This window comes from Saccopteryx leptura, chromosome 5 (genome assembly GCF_036850995.1).
Source record: "Saccopteryx leptura isolate mSacLep1 chromosome 5, mSacLep1_pri_phased_curated, whole genome shotgun sequence".
Lineage (NCBI taxonomy): Eukaryota > Metazoa > Chordata > Mammalia > Chiroptera > Emballonuridae > Saccopteryx > Saccopteryx leptura.
In genome coordinates this window covers 144,012,643-144,033,735 of record NC_089507.1, presented here as the reverse complement: position 1 = coordinate 144,033,735, position 21,093 = coordinate 144,012,643, and the positions used below count along the sequence as shown (strand labels likewise).

The 21,093-nt window shown below is 46.3% G+C and overlaps 1 protein-coding gene across 1 annotated transcript; it reads left to right on the top strand.

The window, feature by feature from the left end:
• Positions 1-8,600: 8,600 nt before the first annotated feature.
• FAM110C (family with sequence similarity 110 member C) lies at positions 8,601-19,944 on the top strand. Its single transcript, XM_066385729.1, has 2 exons — positions 8,601-12,152; positions 16,496-19,944. The coding sequence occupies exon 1, from the start codon at positions 11,011-11,013 to the stop codon at positions 12,121-12,123; it is 1,113 nt and encodes a 370-aa protein (XP_066241826.1). The 5' UTR covers positions 8,601-11,010; the 3' UTR covers positions 12,124-12,152; positions 16,496-19,944.
• Positions 19,945-21,093: the final 1,149 nt, after the last annotated feature.

Here is a 21,093-nt window from a genome sequence, read left to right as displayed (position 1 = left end):
TTAACACACCATTATATTATTTTTAGATAAGTACACCCAAATAAAATGGATAGATTTCTCAAAAAGAAGCATGATATTGAAGAATCCGATTCTGGGAGTGAACAAAAATTAAGTGTAAATAAAATAGTACTTGAAGGCTGACGGGCAGAATTTAATTTATAGCATTTTCCATCACTTAACACTGAACAATATGATTGGATTAGAGACCCATTCATGAAGCTTCAAGTGATTTTGGTTTAACATTAACAGAGAAGAAGAACTGGCAGTTCACTGGTCATGGATTGATTAAACATAAGGAATTGTCTCTTGAAGCCTTTTGGATTTCTATAAAAGAAGAATATGTGGCAATATCTGTAAAAGCTTTGAACATTTTACTACAATTTTCAACATCTTATTTATGTGAATTAGGATTTTCTACCCTCAACACAATTAAGAGTAAAAAGAGAGGAATTCGGCCCTGGCCGGTTGGCTCAGCGGTAGAGCGTCGGCCTGGCGTGTGCGGGACCCGGGTTCGATTCCCGGCCAGGGCACATAGGAGAAGCGCCCATTTGCTTCTCCACCCCCACCCCCCTCCTTCCTCTCTGTCTCTCTCTTCCCCTCCCACAGCCGAGGCTCCATTGGAGCAAAGATGGCCCGGGCCCTGGGGATGGCTCCTTGGCCTCTGCCCCAGGCGCTAGAGTGGCTCTGGTAGCGGCAGAGTGACGCCCCAGAGGGGCAGAGCGTCGCCCCCTGGTGGGCAGAGCGTCGCCCCTGGTGGGCGTGCCGGGTGGATCCCGGTCGGGCGCATGCGGGAGTCTGTCTGGCTGTCTCTCCCTGTTTCCAGCTTCAGAAAAATACCAAAAAAAAAAAAAAGAGAGAGAGGAATTCTTCAATGTATTGATGAGGAAATGAGAGTTTGCCTTTCAAATACATGCCCAAACATTGAAGAAATCGCTAGGACACATCAGGCTTATGTTTCTCATAAACACAAAAATAAAAAATTTAACACATTTGCACTGGGACCTGCCAAATTTACTAAATCTTACTAACAATATATCTATATATATAAAAAGATAACTTTTTTGTTTTTTTAATATTTTTAACCCTCCTTTTTTAAGAATTCTAAAAAGCATACCTCAAAAAGTGTAACATAAAAATGTTTTTTAATGTCAGAATAAATTTAATTTTGTTGTATTTATTTTGTTTAATTACCATAAAAACACGCTTGGACTTTATATTTTTTCTTTAATATTTGACTTAATTATTATAACATATTTCTCAGAAATTTGTATATAGTGCACCTACAATTATTTGTAAGATTTTAAGTGCACCCCGACTTCAAAAAGTTTGAGAACCACTGGTTTATGGGCTCATTAAGGTCCTTCTCCCTAAAGAAGTTGGATCATAACTCCCCGCTCCTTAGATGTGGGTACATGTGATGACTATCTGCAGATAATATTATGGGAAAGGGGCCTGGGCAGCTCAGTGGGTTAGAGCAGGGGTCCCCAAACTTTTTACACAGGGGGCCAGTTCACTGTCCCTCAGACCGTTGGAGGGCCGGACTATAAAAAAAACTATGAACAAATCCCTATGCGCACTGCACATATCTTATTTTAAAGTAAAAAAACAAAACAGGAACAAATCCAATATTTAAAATAAAGAACAAGTAAATTTAAATCAACAAACTGACCAATATTTCAATGAGAACTATGCTCCTCTCACTGACCACCAATGAAAGAGGTGCCCCTTCCGGAAGTGCGGCGGGGGCCGGATAAATGGCCTCAGGGGGCCGCATGCGGCCCGCGGGCCGTAGTTTGGGGACCCCTGGGTTAGAGCATCATCCCAATACACCAAGGTTGCTGGTTCAATCCCCGGTCAGGGCACATACAAGAATCAACCAATGAATGCATAAATAAGTGGAACAACAAATTAATGATTCTCTCTCTCTCTCTGTCCCTTCAGCTCTCTCTAAAATCAATCAACCCATCAATAAAAAATTAAAAAGAAAAAGAAAAAAAGGGGGGAAAAGCTGAACTCTACAAGGAAGAAACCTGATAACTGTGACCTCAGCCAGGTCATGCAGGTTTACATCAACATATGTTGTGCTCATCACTCCTGATCTGATATGACAAAAACAGAACTCTACCTCTGGGTCTTCCTTCCAAAACCATAGAAGCCCAGCCTCATCATGAAGAAAAAAAGATATAAAGATTCTTATTGAGGGACATTATGCAAAATACTTGACTGTTGCTCCCCAGAGCTCTTAAGATCAAGAAAAGGCCTTGCCCGATGGCTACGTTGGTTAGAGCAGTGGTCCCCAAACTTTTTGGGGCCATGGACCGGTTTAATGTCAGAAAATATTTTCACAGACCGGCCTTTAGGGTGGGACGGATAAATGTATCACGTGACCGAGACAAGCATCAAGAGTGAGTCTTAGACAGATGTAACAGAGGGAATCTGGTCATTTTTTAAAAATAAAACATCGTTCAGACTTAAATATAAATAAAATGGAAATAATGTAAGTTATTTCTTCTTTCTCTGCAGACCGGTATCAAACGGCCCACGGACTGGTACCAGTCTGCAGCCCGGGGGTTGGGGACCACTGGGTTAGAGCATTGTCCTCATATGCAAAGATTGTAGGTTCAGTCCTTGGTCAGGGCACATACAGGAAACAGATTGATGTCTCTCTGTCACTCTATCTCCCTCCCTTCCTCTCTCTAGAAATTCAATAAATAAATTTAAGAAAATAAATAAAAACAAGAAAAGTCTGAGACACTGTCACAGCCAAGAAGATCCTAACAAGACAAGATGAAACATGGTATTGTGGTGAGATCTTCTAAGCAAACTCATTCCCAATGAACACAGTGGTTTTACTAAGGAATGCAATGGGGACTTTGTTTTAGAAGAGGAAATAACTGAACATACATGCATGTTTCACAGTTACTGTGAAGTCAGACCCTGTAAACATGTTTAAATTCTTCTTTTTCATACATGTGGGAAATGACCTGAAGAATTTGTTTCCTTCTCTATAATTAAGAAAAGTATAAAATAAATCAGTTGGCTTCCTGAAGAAGCTGTTATTAACACTAATAAAGGGGATATGCCTTTTCTAAGAAGTAGCAGGTGTCAACAGTATCGAACAACATGAGAAATTTTGAATTGTTTTGATATCAGATAAAGAATGTTAATTGCTATTTTCTGGTTTCAGGTTCCCTGGGTTCCATCATATTTGATTGCAATTATGTTTAGTTTTTGCTTTGCTATTCCCTCCTAACTAGCATCCTGCCCAGATGACCACATCCTTGCCACACCCTCTGATTCTGCATGCTCATGACCCCAACATGGCCCCCAGCCCTGCTTCCTGCACACACAACTTTTGACCAGGTGGCTGACGGTAAACAATGTGTGGCTGCAAATCGCCAATAAGCTTTCTTTTGGAGCTGGACTCCCTGAACCTCAATATTATATTTCACCTCACATACCTGCTTCTTTGGGACTTGTTCTTGTTGACTTGGGTTTTCCCACAATTTCATTCTGCTTGCCTCTGGCTTTGGCAACCCAGCACAGTTCTGGCTTGATTCTTCACCAGTGACTGTCCCAGCTGCACTTTGCATGTGCACTGCCCTGTACCTCAAGCAGAGCTCTTCATGAACTTCATCATTCGCCTCAACGGCATGTCTGCTCCAATCACCCAGGCTCTTCCTTGTGCATCCAAACCCTCAAGGCTATGTATAGCAAGAACCCTGCAACATTTTTTCTCTGCTGCTCACTGAACAATCTTTCTTGCCTCAAGTCATAACTTCAAGTTCAACTTTAGTTCATCAGTGCTTGAAATGCCTTCTATCACTGTGATCAATAACTGTATTTGAAGAGTATTGCATTTTGCAAAACACTTCCACATGCCTTTTTAAGGCAAGCATGCAGTGGTTCATGTCTGTTCTGAAGACAGAACCAAAATTCTAAGAAGTTAAATGATTTTTTTCAATGGCAAACATCTAGCAATGAATAGTACTGCTCAAGGCCCTGATTTTTTACTTCAGAAGGGAGGGTCAAAGAAGAGAGAAGACACTATTCTGTGGCTTTAATGATAGAGGAAGGGATCAAAAGCCAAGGACTGTGGGCAACTTTTAGAATATAGAAAAGGCCCAAGAGCCTTCAAAATGAACACAGCTCTATAGACTCATTTTAGACTTCTAACCACCATAAGTGTGAGATCATTTATTTGTGTTGTATCTTTTTTCTCTCTCTCTCTCTCTTTATTTTTATTTATTTACTGACTTTATTTTACTTTTTTGAGAGAGGCAGGGAGAGAGAGACAGGAACATTGAGCTGCTCCTGTATGTGCCCTGACCAGAAAATTTATTGGCCAGGGCTTAATTTTTTAATTTTTTTTAGAGACAGAGAGAAGAAGTGAGAGAGAGGGGAGGAGGAAAGGAAGCATTCATTTGTTGTTCCACTCAGTCCTGCATTCATTGGTTGCTTCCCATGTGTTCCCTGACCGGGTATCGAACCCACAGCCTTGTTGTTTCCCCATGATGCTCTTAATCAATGGAGCTAACTGGCCAGGGCCTTAGGTGGTTTCAAGTCAGAAAGTTTGTGGTAATTTGTTATAGCAACAATAAGAAACCAATACAACCACGCATACCTATTTACTGGTGTTTGTAATATGAACTTTGAACTCATACATGGCACAGAGGACATGCCCCAACACTGAGTTAGGAGACGTGGCCGCACTTCAGTCTAGACCCCCAAACTAGGCCAGTCCTTGAGTACAACCTCCTGGTTTCCCCACCTGAGCTGATCATCAGAACCTGTTGTGGGGCCAGAAACTGGAGCCAACAAGTTCACGCTCCTGTAGTCTATCAGTAGCTAGGTCTGTCTGGCCTGACCTGTGGTGGCGCAGTGGATAAAGCACTGACCTGAAAGCGCTGAGGTCGCAGGCTGTAACTCCAGGCTTGCCTGGTCAAGGCACGTACGAGAATCAACTACAAGTTGATGCTTCCTGTTCCTTCCCCCATTTCTCTCTCTATCTCTGTATCTCTTTCTCTCTCTAAAAATCAATCAATAAATAAAAGAATCTAAAAAAAAACCTATCTCAAAATCAATGAACTTCCTCTTAAAGTACAAAATAAATTATTAAACTTTGCAATTATCTCTAAAAGTGTATCTTTGTACAAGTAATTTATCATTTGCCTTCTTGTATAATTAATATCCAGTTCTTAGTAATTGGTTTTAGGAACTTCCTCGTCCCTTTGATTCAGAGGGTGACATAATGTCACTTAACTGTGACACTATTAAACATCCACTATATCACAGACGGTTGCCTATCATTTGGCCACCAGGGTATGTTTGCCAATCATTGTCTGTACTCAGTCACTCCTTCATTTATTGGCACACCCACAGACAAAATAATCATGTTTCATTAGGTTCAATAAACCTCATCTGCCTTCTTAGAACAAGTTCAGTAACGTGTAAAATGCCAATAAGTGACGTAAAACTATGTTTATTGAAGATTAACATGGGCACGATGCCTGTGAAACTTTATGGAGAAACTGTAAACATGTGACTGCAATTTGACCAACGTTTTCTTTCATTCAGGTTAAAATATCAGTATCTGAAGTGTTACGCTCAAGGTTAATCTTGCTGAGTTCTTGTTAAGAACAATTGTGTCACTCTGTCATTTAACTGGCTTCCCCCATAATATTCCTGAGGAGTCTTGTGTTGGCTTTAGTGCCCATCAGGTTATGTGATGTCTTATTGCAGCTCGGGAACTTCAAGGGGTGAGGGGGATAAGGGGGTTGGCTTCACTAAGGGCCTTGCTCCCTGGCTGTTCAGGTTGGCATTTTCCTGGCCCTTCCCTCTGGCCGCAAACACCCTGAGTCCTCACTCCCAACCACCTGGCTGTATCTGCTCCAGGAACACGGACTCAGCGCCCCTTGAACCAGGAAGGCTCTATTCATTTTGTTTCTTGTTTTCTGAGGTTCAAAGCTGCCTTACTGTGATCATAAGACGAGAATGAAAAACTGGTGAAAGTTCAAAGAAAGGTGACTAAAGTGATTAAAAGTAATGATTGAATAGTAAGAGAAAGCTTGAAAGGAAGTAAATACTTGAAACACTTTCTTATCATTATTGAAATGGGTTTTTATAAAGAGATAGTGATAGGTTTTTCCAAAAGTTTATAAAAGTCAGCAAGAAGAAATAGGTTTATATTAAAACAGAGGCACTTTGGTAAGCTAGAGAAAAGAATGTTGATTTTTCAATAATAATATGAGTTACAATGGGGTCTCACTCTGGTGAGTGAGGAGATGATACAGGAAAATACATATACTAGGAATCAAACACATACATTGTGTCTCTGCCACTTTCTTCAATATTGAAAAGGCATTTATATGAATTATCTTGTTCTTTCTAAGCAAGGCCTGGCACCAGGTGCTAACTGGAACTCTGTGACACACTCACTCAAGCACATTTTGTTCTCCAGTGAGTGTGAGAAGTTATGAAGCAAACAAACTACATGGATTTCTTTAGTGCTGAAATTCTCAGATTCCTTAAAATGCTGTTGTGCAACCTTAGTTACAGAAAGGACAATTTAAGAGGCAATTTCCCAGATTTTTCTCATGATAGGACCAGTATCGCAAGGCATTCTCATAAATATCTCCTACAACAGTTCTGTAGGTCAGTGGTTTTCAACATTTTTACACTTAGGAACCAGTGAAAGAAGAAGAATTATTCTGGGGACCACTAAGGCAGAAATAAAAACCATTAGTATTTTGTGCATTATCTTTTAACCACAATACTATAAAATGAAAAGTATCCAAAATGACCAAACAGTAAAACAAATACAGTATTTTTTTATAAAATACAACTGAAATTTCTAGAGAACACTATTTCATTCAAGTACAGCTAATGCAAAATCTGCTGTTGCTTCTTTGCAAGAACACTTGATACCTGAGCTGTAGTTTAGTTTCCTAGAAGAAGCGCCGCATTGACATTCATTTGGTTTCTCTGTTTGTTTATTAGTGATGGGTAGGGCTGGAAAAGTCTTCTCACACACGTAGGTAGTAGAAAATGCGATTAGAAATTTAATAACTCTGTAACTAAGAGATGGATATTCTTCTTCCAATGACATCCAACATTGTGACACACACACAGGGGCCATGGTGATAATTCAGTGCCAGGTGCTGCAGTAAAACCAAGTTGTTTTTTGTTTTTTTTTCTTTTCTGAAGCTGGAAATGGGGAGAGACAGTCAGACAGACTCCCGCATGCGCCCGACCGGGATCCACCCGGCACGCCCACCAGGAGGCGACGCTCTGCCCACCAGGGGGCGATGCTCTGCCCCTCCGGGGCATCGCTCTGTTGTGACCAGAGCCGTTCTAGCGCCTGGGGCAGAGGCCGAGGAGCCATCCCCAGCGCCCAGGCCATCTTTGCTCCAATGGAGCCTCAGCTGCGGGAGGGGAAGAGAGAGACAGAGAAGAAGGAGAGGGGGAGGGGTGGAGAAGCAGATGGGCGCTTCTCCTGTGTGCCCTGGCCGGGAATCGAACCCAGGACTTCTGCACGCCAGGCCGATGCTCTACCACTGAGCCAACCGGCCAGGGCAAAACCAAGTTTTAAGTCTTCTTATCATAACATCTAACAAAGTTTCCTTTTCTTTTTCTGGCTTCTGTTTTACCTTCCAAATTATCGGCACTTTTCTTTTTCACTGTTTCTTTTAAACTTGAAGCTCTAGTACCTGGTTCACTGTTGGTGTCCTCGCAACTGTTCTTTTGACCATTGTTTTTGATTTTGAAGAAGACTACAATGTTTTGTTGCTGTTTTCTTTCCTTTTAGAGTTTAAAATTTACAGCACAGGCCCTGGCTGGTTGGCTCAGTGGCAGAGCGCCGGCCCGGTGTGTGGAAGTCCTGGGATTAATTCCCTGCCAGGGCACACAGGAGAAGTGCCCATCTGCTTCTCCACCCTTCCCCATTCCTTTCTCTCTATCTCTCTCTTCATCTCCCGCAGCCAAGGCTCCACTGGAGCAAAAGTTGGCCCCGGTGCTGAGGATGGCTCCATGGCCTCCGCCTCAGGGGCTAGAATGGCTCCAGTTGCAGTGGAGCAACACCCCAGAGGGGCCGAGCATTGCCCCCTGGTGGGCATGTCTAGTAGATCCCGGTTGGGCACATGCGAGAGTCTGACTTTCTGCCTCCCTGCTTCTCACTTGAGAAAAATTTAAAAAATAAAAATAAATTTACAGCATGACACTACAACACACAATCTTTTATTTCCAAACAATATGGACATGTTCTGAACACGTGAGTATATACACGACTATTTGAGCAAGCATGAAAAAAATATATACTACTAAGAGAAAGAGAGAGCCAGAAACGGTAACATGTAACAGATAAAGTGTTACCATACTGCATTACAGTACAAGCTGGTGTTTGATTACCGAACTCCACACGTACAATGCATTGAATACTACGTAAGTTTGTCCAAATGCTTTTTTGTCTATTGTGCATGACTTATAAATGCTCTGCACAGTACAGAAGGTTGTACAAATAAGAGTACAAGTTACAAAGATCTCTAAGACAACCTCAATAGTACTTTCATCAATGATACGGGCTGATAAGTAGCAATCACCCTGAGCATTACTGAATTCAACTAAGAACATCAGGTCTCTCATCTTCATACTTCAGTATGGTTAACTCTTTCACAGTGGGGGGAGGTGTTGAAAAACAATGCTGGGGACCACTTGGAAAACCACTCCCCTTCCTGGAGTCAGGGGGTTAAATAAAAGATTCTTTCTAAACATGACTTTAACTTAGGGCACAAGAAAATCGGAGTAGTCTTACTTATTTAGGACCTACTTATTTTGTCTCCTAACCTAAAACATTGATAAATGCTCTCTGGCTTTGCCTCCAGGGCTCTCTCTAATCTCTCTAAACTGACCCGGCCATAGGTAGCCCTCATTCTTTCCCCCAGTCTTCGCAGGGCCTCCTTCTGCTCAGTCAGGTTGAACCTGAGAGGACTCTTGTACCCAGAAGAACAGAAGAGCAGAGTTTGTGAATGGCAGACCCAGGCTCACACACATTCCACAGCTTAGCAGTTCTCTCCACCAAAACGGTTGCAATTGTACACACTTGTGGTTAAACAATTAAAAAGAGGTTTTTGTGGGGGGGTTTGTTTATTTTGTTTTAAATTTTGATTCATTCACACCAGATGTAGTGATTTTAGAGACAGAGGAAGGGGACAGAGAGAGAGAGAGACGGAAAGAAAGAGAGAGACAGAGTCAGGAACAATGACCTGTTCCTGTATGTGCCCTGACCGGTAATTGAACTGGCAACTTTTATGCATGGGCCCACACTCTTAACAACCGAGTTATCCAGCCAGGGCAGGAAAAGAGTTTTTATTCCCCTCTGACTGACAGGAGACCAGGCTGGGTGACCAGAGACAAGGCTGGACTTTGGGGCCCATCAGGCCTCTCCAGGAGAAGTACCCTAATATGGGAAACAATCAGTCCAACTCAGAAGTGTTTCCTTCCTCCCCCCCCCTCTGTCTCTCTCTCCCTCCTTGTGTGTATATATAGGTGTGTGTAAGTTTACAGTTGTGACTACACACAGCACAGTTTCTTCTTGTATTATTTTCCATACGAACAACTGTAAACCTACTTTTGCCCACCTCTATGTGTACATGTCCTTCGTCATTTACCTAAAGACCACAGTCTTCTTTCTGGTGAGCCCCAGTAAGAGGACATGGCCAGTCTGGTTCTCAGGAGACCTGGCTTCTTGTACTTCTCTCCCTGACTACGGGATTTGGCCTCACAGGGACTAACGTCTCAAGGCCCACTTAGCACAACCCTGCTGCTGTTTGATCGCCAGTGGTTGGTGGTGGATTGGTACAGATGTGCCAAACCTTGGCTGAGTTCACTCAGCTGCTGCACCTGCTGACTCACCACCACCTTTTGGTGCCCACTGGCACTCAGATGTTTTTCTGTAAACAATCAGCACCGGACCCAAGGCACCCTCCTGCCTGCTCCCCCCCAAACACACACACACTGCCCTATTGTGGCAGGAGTAACAGCAGCCACAACTATGAAAGGTCAGCGGGTCTTGGACTGGCCGTAGGTAACACAAGAGATAAGGTAGACGTTGCACCCTGGCAGATATTTTTAGTCCCGTGTCCAGCTTTTGGAAATTATGGAATTTTGGAAATACTTTATCTTATACTTTTAGCATTCCTAGGCTGATCCACTGCCTTGTGAACCTTGGTTTCCTCATTGTCTTGGTTACATGAAAACAGCAATTACTCTGGGCATTTGGTCAGGCTTTATCCAAATCACCAAGCCTCGGCCCTTCCTGTCCTCACAGTCCCTGGACCTTGCTCAGGTCTGGGTCAGGGACGTGGCTGGCCAGTAACTGAGTCTGGACCTGTAGGTTCCTGGGTCCTTTCCACTTAGCACATAGATTGAGTCTCTCCTACCATGTTTCCTTTATTTGATATCGGTTTCCGTTACAGTAATAAGATCTGTGCTCAGGTAGAGACTTTGGAAACTGAAGTTAAGTTTCCAAACACGCTGAGGTCCCTTTAACAATTCAAAGAACGTGAAACACCTGCCTCCGGTGGGGGTGAGGGTGAGGAGCCCTTCCTCCTTTCCTTCCCTACTCCGGAAGTGCCAGCCTCCAGCGGTGACCAATGGCTCTACCCGGGCAGGGCTGAATGAACGGGGTCCCTTCCAGCTCCTCTGGGGGCGGGGTTGAACGGGGACACGGCAGCCTGGCTCTCCCAGCCCCCGGAACACAGGGCGGGCCGAAGGTGAGGTGAGGGGCGGGTCGGGAGGTGAGGGGCGGGGCGCTGAGCCAGTCTAGAAGCGGGCGGTCCTGGGGCGACTCTCTAATCGGTGCGGACCCGTGCTCCCTAGAGTCCGGACCTGAGCAGGCCGGCACGGGGCGCCGGTCCCCGCCCTACGCGGACTTCGGAATTGGTCCCGGACAGACGGGCGCCGCAGCCAGAGCGTTTCAGAGGGATCAGAGCCCCAGCGTCTCTGCCAGTGAGGATGCGCGCGCTGCCGGGCCTGGACGCGCCCACGATGGAGCGGTTCCTGCCCCGGGGCCCGGACAGTGCGCGGCCGGCAGGCAAGAGCGCTGTGGAGAGGCTGGCGGCTGACCGCGCCAAGTACGTGCGAGGCCAGCCAGGGGCAGCCCGGGGTCCACCTTCCGAGGGCAGCAGCTCCGAGGCGGGCGATGGGCAGGCGGGTGACGCTCAGCCCCCGGCCTGCGCCACCGGGGTCGTAGTGCGCAGGGCAATCGTGCGGAAGCCGCTGAGGCCGGACTCGCTGATCATGTACCGGCAGAAGTGCGAGTTCGTGCGCGGGCCGGGCGCCCACAGCATCAGGGGCAGCCTGGTGAGGAAGCTATTCCCGGGGCCCGGCAAAGACAAGATGCCGGCGCCCTCCGAGACGTCCTCGACGGGAGAGGAGGAAAGGACCAGAAACGAGGAGGCGGCACCAACAAAGCCTGGCCTTGGAGCGGCCTCCGCGCCCCCCACGCCTGTCGTTATCCCCACTGCACCCCTCGCGCGCTCCAGCGTCCTGGCCGCGACCCCCTGCGTCCTGGCCGCGCCCCCCGCGCGCCCCATCGTCCGGGCTGCGATGTCCAGAGTTCCGGCCGCGCGCCCCAGCGTTCCGGCCGCGACGCCCAGAGTTCCGGCCGCGCCCCCCGTGCGCCCCAGTATCCCAGCCGCACCCCCCGCGCGCCTAGGCGTCCCGGCCGCACCCCGGAGCCCGGAGCGGCCAGCGGCCAGGTGCGGAGGGCTGCAGCGCTCTCAGTCAGACCTCAGTTCCCGCTACTCCATGTCCGCGGCCGAATTCGACACCTTTTTCCAGTTCTGCGGCCTGGAGCCCGAGGTGGTGGAGGCGCTCGGGAGGCAGAACTTCTCCGCGGGCTCGGACTGCCTCGCCCTGAAGGTCCGCAGCGTGAGCGTCGCCACCTCCGGTAGCGGCTTCTCCAGGCACAGCGGTGGCGACGAGGGGCTGCAGGAGGAGGAGCTGACGGAGCAGGTGCCTAGCACTACCTCGGTCATCGAAAGGAACGCCCGCATCATCAAGTGGCTGTACACCTGTAAGAAGGCCAAGGAGACCCCAGGGCCGCGGCTGCAAGATCCGGCGTGACCGCTGCGCCCGGAGGCAGGGACCCGAGGGTGAGCGCAGTGTCTGTGCGCATGTCTGTGAGGGCTCCGTGAGTGTGACCGAGCTGGATGGTCAGGCCTGTAGAATAGGAAGGGAACCTAGAGATTGAGACGCAGAGTCCCTTGCGTGACAGTGCAGGTCCCCGCGGGTCTAGGGCGCTTTCTTTTCAATGCGTCGCTTCTGACTGCCTGGAAACGTCATTCTGTATACCTCAGCACCATCCCAGCTGGCTTATGACTACGGCAAGAAGAAATGTTGGAATTACAAAATGCTGTCAGAAAGCAGTTTTACACCTCTGCTAGTTTCCTGCTCTGAAAACAGCCTGGGAGCCCTAGTTCCTGCATGAATTCAACTGTGGGCCTCCCGCGGTTAGGTCAGAACTGTCTGCTCCCTGCAGTCCAAGGCACTGCCATTTCCCTCCAGGAGGACAGTGAGCTATGCCCACGTCCCGGAGGCCTTTGCCAGCGTGCTGGAGCAGGGGCCTCTATGGGCTTGTCAGCAGTCGAGCATTCCTTTACCTGGAAAGGTCTCTGTTGGGCTAAATTTATTTGAATTGTTTTGCGAGCTCTAAGGACGTCACTGGAGCAGCGTAGTTCACAAGCTGAATTGGGCGCAGGACTAGATTCTCTAGTGTCCTTGGGCCCGAATGGCTGTGGCTCTAGCCAATTGCCTCTGATGACGGGGCAGGAGGTAGGTTTCCTGCCCTTGAACACCAGTATCACAGGGTTGACCTCCAGTTCTTACTCACTGGAGAGCTAAGTCCTCACTGTCACCTGTGTGCCTCCTTCCAGGCACACTTGGGGAGGACATTGAGGGGGATGGAGAAGGAAGAGGAGGCCATGATTTCAAGGTTCTTTTATGAAAACCAAGAATTTAAATATTACATAATCTTTTTTTTTTCTTCTTCTTCTTTTTTATTTTCTGAAGCTGGAAACGGGGAGAGAGAGTCAGACAGACTCCCGCATGCGCCCGACCGGGATCCACCCGGCATGCCCACCAGGGGCGACGCTCTGCCCCTCCGGGCCTCGCTCCGCCTCGACCAGAGCCACTCTAGCGCCTGGGGCAGCGGCCAAGGAGCCATCCCCAGCGCCCGGGCCATCTTTTGCTCCAATGGAGCCTTGGCTGCAGGAGGGGAAGAGAGAGACAGAGAGGAAGGAGGGGGGCGGTGGAGAAGCAGATGGACGCTTCTCCTATGTGCCCTGGCCGGGAATCGAACCCGGATCCCCTGCACGCCAGGCCGATGCTCTACCGCTGAGCCAACCGGCCAGGGCTACATTACGTAATCTTTTCTTCTCTTATCCTTCAGTGACAACTTGTAGATTTTTTTAAATCATGTGATGGAAGTATTTTGTCTGCCTTTGAGATAAACTAATTGAAGAGTCAGTGTCAGTGGTGGGGGAGGATCCACAAGACAAGTGTGTACAGAGCTCACCTGTATCTCAGGACTGAAGGGGTGTTGATGCTAACTAAGTTCTCCAAGTGGCCATGACCTTAGTACAAACATGAAAACTAACCAGGAGAGAGGAGATCATTGTTTGTTTAGGACTTGGAAGGATCGTGACTTAAGTTCTTCCTTATAATTTCTTGAAGATTATTTTCCACTAGCATAAGCCCCCAAAGAATGTAAATAGGCAGTCAAAATTAAAAAAAAAAATTTACTTGTATTTTTCACAGACTGTGTTTTTGAACTGGGATGAGATTGGATATGAGATGAACATCTTGTGGTGGAAGAGGAAGGTTTTAGGGGTCCAGCTTGGTCCCAGAGTGGGCCCTGAGCTGGGAGGTGGAAACTGTCTTCTGACAGCTGCACCGCTGCTCTTAGGGCCTCCGCTGTCCATAAATCACTCCCCCCAGGTTTTCAGAGCACCTGTGTGCTGTGCACAGAGGGAAGGCAGAATTGGAGGTTGAACAGTGCTGAGTGACAAGATGACGCACAACTGAAATGAAGCCTGACAACATTGACATAGAAGCCGCCCCCAGGTCCTTCCAAACCCAGACCCACCGCAGGGCTCCAGGGTCAAAGCAGTATCCTAGAAGATTTAAGTGCAGTCCACACAGCAACCGTTCCAAGGCCTGTTTCGGTTTGAACCTAAGAAAAATGTGAGAAGTTTTGTTAGCCTGTGAGAACTTTCCCTTCTGACAGAGAGGGGCATTTGAGGCTGAGAGAGAGGAGCAGACTTAAGAACTGGTGAATCCATGCAGAACAGAGGTAAGGCCTCCCTCTCTCCTAATCCTGTGTATTCCAGTAGGGGGCAGTGCCACCTGCCTTCTGAGCTGCTTTTGCTCAAAAAAGGGAGACAGACTTCACAAAGAGCCTACCCAGGATTTGTGGGCCTCAGCAGTCACCGGCACTGTAAATATTTGCTTCAAAATTTACTCCCTGAGACCCAAAACAGAGCTTGTGTTCCTGGATACTTCAACCCAGGAAACCAAATGTCTGGGTAGCTAGAGGGTGGAGAGGGAGGTGAGTGTTCCAGGCCTTATCCAGCTCCCCAGGACGAGGCAACAGCTGCTTCTGACTGACACTTGGAGACCTTCTGTCCCTTGAAGAAGGGCCTGTGGAGAGAGCCGGGACCCAAAGTCTGAGCGGGGCACCTTCCCCTTCATAGGTGAGGGCCACCAGCAGCCAACCTGTCCTCACGGGGTCGTAACTTCTGGAAGCAGTGGGAGCAGGAAGGCAAGCTCTAATTTTTCTCTGGTTTATCAGGACGTTGTGTGGGAATTCTCACAGATTCATTTTATGTTTTCATAAAAAGTTCAGAAAATCCAAGCCTGACAAAGCTATACTTTCTAAATGAAAAAGAAAGCAAATATAGTTCATATGGAGGTTTTTGTCCCATTGGTAGGCAGAGATATTATCAATTAAAATGAAAATATACTATCCAGAATTAAATAACAAACTCATAAGTTTATTACCCACATGGAGTAAAATGTTTGCTTTGAAAATGGAGAGTTCAGAGCTGGAGAATGACTCACTGAATGTGCACCAGACCCCACTGGGGATCGTGAGTAATAGACAGTTACACGTGGGTGAGTTTTGTGTTCCGTTTCCCAGCATATAATTCATGAAAGTTGCTCCTCTGTCTGCTGGTATTTAGTCATCTTCCTGTCCTTCATATCACTCAGATGCAGGCCTGCTGCAATGCAGTCTGTCAGGACTCCTGGCTCTTGGAAAGAATATATGTCAATGATTTTAATATTTTTATAAAAGAATGATAACTTGTCCTTTAGGTTACTTAGGGACGAACATTTAATTTTAAGGCAAAAATCTCAGATAATCCACAGTACTCTTTGATTAAAAAGGAAGACCTGTGGGCCCCTCGGCTGATGGGACAGCGATGTTCTCCTCTCGTGCAGAAATGCCCTGGCAGGGGGCAAACAACCCTCCTGCCTCCTGGCTCCCTTCTTCCCTGACCAGGCAGAGGCTCTGGGTCCCCAGCTCAGCCCTTTGGTGAACAGTGGCTGAGTGGTCTTGAAGCCACTGCTTTCTGTCTACAGGCCAGCCCTGGGCCTTTTTAGAGAGACTTGTGTTTGAAAAGGGTTGGGTTTGTTTGCCTGAAAATATATATTTGGACTGTCTGCCTTGTTTTCCTTTTGTTGTTCAAATGTGTAATCGTGAGCACTGGCTTTACCAACATTCATATAGATTTTCTTTACTGTCCTGTGAGTAGTTGGAGGGAAACAGAAATTTCAAAAATTCAGAGAAAGGCCTTCAGGGAGGTGGACATTTGTTCTGCAGAGAAATTGGGTGGTAGCAGGTCTTTACTAAGGCTGCCAGCTTCTTTTCAAAATTTAAAATGCACAAAGGCAGTGTTTTAAAAGGCAGCACATATTGCAAAGCCAAAGACTGCAGGGAGCAGACTTGGAAGTGTAATGTTTGACATTAAAACTTTTGCCTAGTTGCCCTGGCCGGTTGGCTCAGCGGTAGAGCGTCGGCCTAGCGTGCGGAGGACCCGGGTTCGATTCCCGGCCAGGGCACACAGGAGAAGCGCCCATTTGCTTCTCCACCCCTCCGCCACGCTTTCCTCTCTGTCTCTCTCTTCCCCTCCCGCAGCCAGGGCTCCACTGGAGCAAAGATGGCCCGGGCGCTGGGGATGGCTCTGTGGCCTCTGCCTCAGGTGCTAGAGTGGCTCTGGTCGCAACATGGCGACGCCCAGGATGGACAGAGCGTTGCCCCCTGGTGGGCAGAGCATCACCCCATGGTGGGTGTGCCGGGTGGATCCCGGCCCGGCGCATGCGGGAGTCTGTCTGACTGTCTCTCCCTGTTTCCAGCTTCAGAAAAATGAAAAAAAAAACAAACAAACAAAAAAAAAACTTTTGCCTAGTTGATTCACGGCTTTTCCTTACTCCTCAGGAAGCAAGCCTTCGCAACGGTGGTGGTTCCTTGAAGTACATCCTGGAAGATTGGGGACCCCAGGGTCATGCTCACTGCCACAGGTGTTGTCCAGTGCACTCCAGTGACCACATGATTACTTTTTTCCCAGGAAGAAAGAACCCCACTGAAGAAGCTTAAGTAACTTAGAGGGTTTGCAATGCTACGGAAAAGATGGGTGGTAGAACTTAGCACTCAGGAAGCAAGCAGCAGCTATGACAAGGATGCTTCCTTGTTTGAGGTGGTCCCAGCCTGGCCTCCAGGGGGCAGCAGACGTGGGGAAATGTTTTCAGGAGCATATCTGACTGGTTTGCTAAGAGGCACCATGATGCATTTTTACAATGTCTAAATTGACTTTGAGAAGGAAAAAAAAAAATAGGCAAAGAATATGACAACCAAGCATGCCATGGTATTTACTGCTGTCAGTCATCTTGGGCTGATTGGCACCATCGAATCAAACTTGTGGAACCACGAGAAGGTGTGGTACTGGCCCCGTGGCTCACACTCCACATGCACAGACTGCAGTGTACACCAGGCCAGGGTGGCTTTCTGTGGTAGCCCAGGCAGCACTTTTAAAATCACCAGCAGGCTCCACAGTCATTTCACTAGTGCCACTTCCATCGAGCAGTAGACGTGCAAAATCATGAAAGGAAAAGTAAGAGTTGAAATACTGCTAAAAATAATTTTTTTATACTGGGACAGTTTTTTGAGAGTTGGCAGAAGAATCAAGAATTGTCAGACCCATCAGTAGCATTCCTCTGTCAGCTGATTCAGATCTCTGATTGAGAGCAGGAGCCTCGGTTCCCCTCCCGCTGCGCTGGCCCTGCCCCTCCAGGTGTCAGCAGGCACCCAGGGGCTGCACCAGCTCACCCTTCCTGCAAAGGGCGTGTTTGAGGGGAGGGGAGTCCTCTGGGCAGCTGGGAGACGAGGGTCAGATCCTGGTTGATCAGGAGTTACTGTGACCAGATTCTGAACCAGCTCACAACACCCAGAGTAAAATAAGGAGCCCTCAGATCCAGAACCTTCTGAGAGATTCTGAGTCAGTGATGACAACCCACAGAAAATGCCAGCCAGGCAAGTCTTTCCAAATGTATCTCTTCAAGGACAAAGTAATTAGAAAGAGAAAAATATGGACAGGAGAGAAATGCATTTCACAATGGTAAAATATTTTTAAACCAATTTATTTTCCTATATTTGTGTATTTGTTTAATATTGTATTTTTAACTGCTTTACTGTGAGAGTAGGTTTTTTAGTTACTAAAATATTTATTTCACACAGTTAATAGTCTTCAAATAGTTTTATTCACTTTAAATAATTTTTGTTTTATCAGAATAATTTTAAATCATTTTCTCCTTTCTTGCTTTCTGCACTTTCTTGGTTATCTTTTTGTATCTGTTGTTTAATTGCATTCCAACTTTTGGCTGTGCTTGCTCTCTGCTCCATGATTGGTGTGAAACACGTCCCCAACCAGCACAGGTGGAGGCTCTGGGGGCTGACAGATGACCTTTCTCAATGTAGACTGGGTGGAAAGACAAGAGGTTCCCTCTCTAAGAATTTCCCCCAGTTCCTTTAAAAATGCTGCTGTTCACTGGGCTGCATTTAGTTAAAAATTATAATGTCACAGATGAGAGGAATGTTTAAATGACCTTTTCCAATACCTGGTTTGCTCATTTGCAGGTGTTCTATTAATTTTGTATGTGAATGCTTTAAATAAACTTGTTTTGTGCCTTCCTACACTCAGAGTCGGATGAACTGAAACTTAGGTCAAGTTTATCTTAGATCAAAATGGTGCAGACTCACCATCCATATAACAGATGGGGAAATAATGTTTTTAATTGGTTTCTGTTTAAAACCACCAAGATCTCCCAGAAGCTCTTGCACTTAAGCAGGAGAGCAGGGAAGGGAAAAACCACGTGGAGTAACTTCTGCTGTCGAGGTCAAAGCTGCGTGAAGCTCATCCTGAGCCTGTTCTTTCCTAACCCTGAGTCACCCTCGTCTGCAGAGTGACTTTGAGAAAGTCAAGTATTGCAGTGTAGTCTGAATGAAAAGCTTGTAATTGTTTTTTAAAGGAACGAACAGTAGTTATTGTGGCAAAATAGTTTCATTTGCTCGTGAGAGAATAGCATGTAAGATAACATGGTTCAACTCAATAGGAAGAGAAAGGGGTGAAAAGCTGGACCGTGTCCTGTTTTGCTAACATGGCTGCAGTTTAGCAACGCCGCAGATTGGAGGTGCCTGTGTGACTGGAAAGTGTGTATGTACGGAGATAGTCTTTAAACTACAGTCACTGACACGGGAAGAGAAAGGACTGTTTATGAAACTCTGCCCTTTTTCTACAGGTTATGATTCAGTGTGGCTGCAATCAGGTGGTGGTGCCTGAAAACGTCAGGCCCAGACAATTGTTAAAGTTTCTGAACAGTTTTCCCCACACGCTCCTTGCAAACAAGAGTGCAATATTATATATACTGTATTAAAGAAATAAAGTGTTTTTATATCATTTATTAGTGTTAATTTATGAACTCGAACAGTGTGAAAACAATCAAAGCAAGTGTCTGCCTATGATAATTTCTCTTATCTTTGTTTCCTTCCTTTCTTCCTGATCTTATCTCGTTAGATTATCAGTAGAGATGAGGAAAAAATTGACATCCGTCAGTCATGTGGCATCTAAGGTCTTTAGATCAGCGATTTTCAACCATTGTGCCGCAAGAATTTTTTAAAACATGCAATACCTGACTATTTAGTTGGGGCACTGACGTCTTTTCCCTTAGATTGTCAAGTTAAAATGACAACAGCCAACACAACAATAGTTGTTTGGGGTGAATGGATCAAAATTATACCTATTTTTTTTTTTGGTCAGATAGGCAAAAATATATATTTTGGTGTGCTGCAGAATTTTATTAGTTTATGTGTACCATTGAGATGAAAAAGATTGAAAATCATGACTCTAGATCTGTTTGGAGCTGGAATGATGTAAAAAGAGTTTGGAATATTTAGGCCATTGTTTTTCTTCTATTGCTTCCTCAATCTTTAGCTTGAAATATTTTTTCTGTATTTTATTAATATCATCATCGGAAAATGAGCACAAAGATAAAAGAGCGAGCACAGTTTGTAACCTTTTGTGTTACTTGACTCATTAGTGAAGTTCTCTGTCAGTGTCTGCATGGCTTGGAGCAGGTGGGACTGCAGCAGGGCCTCTGCCCTGTAAGTCAGGTGCTGACGGGCAGACAGTTTGCTTTTGAGCCTGGCAGTAGCGTATGCCCAAGCCCACACAAACATCCAAAGACCAGCATTCTTGGGGAGAATATGCAAATCCCTCCTTAATTCCATAAAGACAATGTTGAAGTCCCGGGGCGCCGTGGAAACTCTTGTTTAACTGAGTGGAACTCGGGGGATATGCTGTGGGGCCCAGGCACAGAGTGTGATAGCAGCTGTCTGTTCTGCCTTCAGGGGAAGAAGTCCTTACCTTTCAGTTACCGTTTTTGAAAAATCAATAAAACAAGAAACCATCAGGTGGTACACAATGGTTTGGTGTTTGAATTTTGCTTGTATTTTCAGTGATCAAAAAAATAGATCTATGAATATTTCAATGTTCCAGGTTAGAAATATTAAATACAAAGAAATTGAGTCCTGCCTGACCAGGCACAGTGGATAGAGTGTCAGACTGGGATGCCGAGGACCCAGGTTCAAAAACCCAAGGTCGCTGTCTTGAGCAAGGGGTCACTCAGTCTGCTGTAGCCCCCCAGTTAAGGCACATATGAGAAAGCAATCAATGAGAACAACTAAGGTGCCACAACAAAGAATTGATGCTTCTCATCTCCCTTCCTGTTTGTCTGTCCCTATCTGTCCCTCTCTCTGTCTTTCACTCTGTCTCTGTCAAAAGAAAAAAAGAACAGCCTGGCCTGGCCTGTGGTGGTGCAGTGGATAAAGCGTTGACCTGGAACACTGAGGTAGCCAGTTCAGAGCCCCAGGCTTGCCTGGTCAAGGCACACGTGAGAAGCAACTAGAAGTTGATGCTTCCAGCTCTTCCTGTCTTCCTCTTTTTCTCTATCCTCTCTCTAAAAAATCAATGAATAAAATATTTTTTAAAAAAGAGTTAATAAAAATGGCTTTTTTTCACTGAAAGGTTTATTTTAATCACTGGAAGCCCTTCACTCCGTCAGCTTAAAGCTTTGAAGTGTAAACAGAATAAAAAGCAGAGCACATCACCAGTGGGACCTCCAGACTTGGTCTCTGTCTGCTCAGAGGCCGTTGTGAGGGGCAGTGTGGCACAGTGCTTCCACTTGTCACACACAGAGAAAAACTTAAAAGTCAATATGGAAAATATGCAGTGACTCACAGCCCAGAGCAGGCTCTGAGTGACCCCGGAAGCTGTCTCCAGGACACACCCTTGGAGGTGAACAGCGGAGCTCAGGCTGGGACAAGTCAGTCTGACATTATCAGGACTTGAGAACCGTGTTACTCTAAGCTGCTTGACTAGTCAGGACTGCAGCATCCAGAGTTCAGGAAAGGACGGTGCCTGGGTGCCAGGGGAATGTTGTCAGCAGTTTTCTGCACATGTGCATGCGTAGCCCAAGAGGGAA